The sequence below is a fragment of the Penaeus japonicus genome, unplaced genomic scaffold (assembly GCF_977035675.1).
Source record: "Penaeus japonicus unplaced genomic scaffold, GWHDUDI00000001_assembly GWHDUDI00000011, whole genome shotgun sequence".
Lineage (NCBI taxonomy): Eukaryota > Metazoa > Arthropoda > Malacostraca > Decapoda > Penaeidae > Penaeus > Penaeus japonicus.
Genome location: NW_028234413.1, coordinates 33755479 through 33757978, shown reverse-complemented (window position 1 = coordinate 33757978; position 2500 = coordinate 33755479). Strand labels below are relative to the sequence as shown.

Sequence of the window (2500 nt, the reverse complement as noted above, 5' to 3'; positions counted from 1 at the left end):
AATAATATATATATATACATATATATATATATATTATAATATATATATATAAATATAACCGACATGCCGTACAACAGTGAAACAAAAACTATTGTGAAAAAAAGAATCAACATTGTCGATCGTACAAACAATTATCTCACACCTAAAGGATTGTCCACATTGAAGAGTAATATCCAGTCGTAACTCAGACTTCCTACAGGCAAATTTGAATAATTTCGAAGACGCTGTCATGTCTGATATCATTACAATGGGACAAATAAACTAATCTCTCGCAAAAAAGTTTAACTGAATGGCGAGAGATGAATAGCTGAGACCTAAGATATATTTATACGTTATAAAGCTTTTTATATGTACTTTTGATATTCTATCTTACAAGTGTTATAGTGTAATAATAATCTTAATGTAAAACATTTACTGGTTTACGTCAATACGTTCAAATCTGTGAGAACATTCTAAGCCAATACAATCGTGCACGAGGTAAACAAGGCGAAATGTAAACAAGTGAATACATCATTACAATATTTCTGACATATCATTTCTCCTTCTCCGATATACTAAAAAATAAGAATTATAATAGATATATGCATCAATAATGAATGTAATGTACATTTCTGTTTTATTTTAAGCGTTAAAGAAAAAAAAAATAATTATCTCTTTAGCAAAGCATTATTCCTCTCATAAAGAAATTTTCAAAGAATGAATACCCACAAGTTAGATGTAAACAAACGAATGTAAACAAGAGACACAAATTTAGACTGAGAAAAACATGTAATTTCCCTGAAACTTATCACTACTGCATGACGTTATTGATGAAACAATGGGAAAACAGACGCAGAGGACGCGCTGTAAGCGTGAAATCTGGAAAAAAAAAGCATTAAGCATTTAATATGCATTTAAAACATGGTCAATATTAGATTTGCACACGTTTTCTGAGACAACTATCAAAACGTTTTACAAGCATATTGTCTGACGATGTATTACATTACATAAACCATGCAATAACGCACTAATGGGAAGATTATTTCTCATGCTTGCTAGTGTTCACATAATCACTTGTGAAGCAAATCAGTTATGCTCAATCAAAAATAAAACCTAAACCAGACATGCTCCTGAATATAGACATTATAAAGCTTGACATTGTACAGATATGGTATTTTAACAGGATTTTTATTCCAAAGGCTGTTGGGAATTGATATGAACAACTGAGCAGTCAGTGTGTTCCACCATCATTTCACCATCTGATAAATTGCTTTAGTAATTTATTTGATCATTTCCTGTTGTACTTCTGGAACAGTTTTAGAAAATAATTCGTTTAAAGTGGGATGATAATCTGATAAGGTTAGTTATCATTAAACATTAGTTTGGCAAAGAAGCAGTGATGTGCACCAGTCATGTCTGGTATACATGTCTGGTATACAAAGTAATGCATTGATGCACAAACTGATGCCCTATTTCTATAATAGCATACCCAAAATGTATAAGCTTGTGGAACACATAGGATGCTGCACCACCCACTGTACAACAATTGACAGTTATACTATCCAGTGCACAGAAATTTACTTTCCATATTGGATCACAGACATAGAAAGTATTTTTTTAACAGGAAAAATATAGTTTAAGATTCCAAAAGGGATCATATTCATATTAATGATAGAATAATTATTTTTGGTGTAAAGGAAATTATTGATTATAGATTAAGATGGGGCAATTATCCTGAATTGGACGACATCCACCAGTGCCCATGGCCTCAGTATTTTAGTGGTCTGTAAGAAGCCAATTAAAACTCCCATGTAATGATTGACAAATAGAGTTTGGACTGGTTTCGTATTTGGATATACATTGCCATACAAGGTTCAAGATCTTGCTTGTCCAGAATGTAAATTGTGTGGCCAACTGCTGAACATTCTGGAGCACAAAGGCATGGCATAACATGATGCATAAATCCACTACATTTATAAACAATTATGATGGCCTACCCATCTGTTATACTTATTTTTTGTTTATATTATTAATGTTTCATGACCATAACCTATATTTTCTCTTCAGTCCGTCTTGATTATTACTAAGTAAGGATTGATGATTATGATAACAGTAGTATTAGTAAGGATGGCATTTATGAAAAAAAAATATAATTGAAGTAAGAAAGTAGTTATGCTAAAGATTGTATTATATGTTGATTTGCTAAATAAGTCCATTTCAATTTAGGCTACAAAAGACATCTCAAACCATGGCTTGAACCATAGGCCGCAGAAAGGTAAAGAAGCCCCCGGATACCAGCCAGGGACACCCCTTTAATGACCCTCTTTCCGTGTGTAGTATTTTTTTCCCCCCCCCTAAAAAAGGCCCCCTTGAATGAAAAGAATGAACAAATATGAGCGCATATATAAGACCAGGGGGGCCCCCCGGGATGTGACAGTAACGTAGCAAGAGGTTCCTCTTCTCCCTGCAGAGAATACCTGGTGAGAGGTATGGAGGAGCTTTTGTAGTGGCAGAAAGGCAT

The 2500-nt window shown here is 33.5% G+C and overlaps 2 protein-coding genes across 2 annotated transcripts in view; one reads left to right on the top strand and one right to left on the bottom strand.

The window, feature by feature from the left end:
- The window catches only part of LOC147471006 (N-glycosylase/DNA lyase-like), a 5835-nt gene extending 5604 nt beyond the window's left edge, over window positions 1–231 (bottom strand). Inside the window, exon 1 of the mRNA XM_086541442.1 lies at window positions 143–231. Coding sequence (XP_086397568.1) covers window positions 143–231 — 89 coding nt within the window. The remainder of the gene's footprint in view (window positions 1–142) is intronic.
- A 488-nt stretch (window positions 232–719) lies between these two features.
- Trax (Translin associated factor X) overlaps window positions 720–2500 on the top strand; it is a 44689-nt gene continuing 42908 nt past the window's right edge. The window contains exon 1 of the mRNA XM_086541966.1: window positions 720–768. The gene's annotated coding sequence lies outside the window, so the exon portion shown is untranslated. The remainder of the gene's footprint in view (window positions 769–2500) is intronic.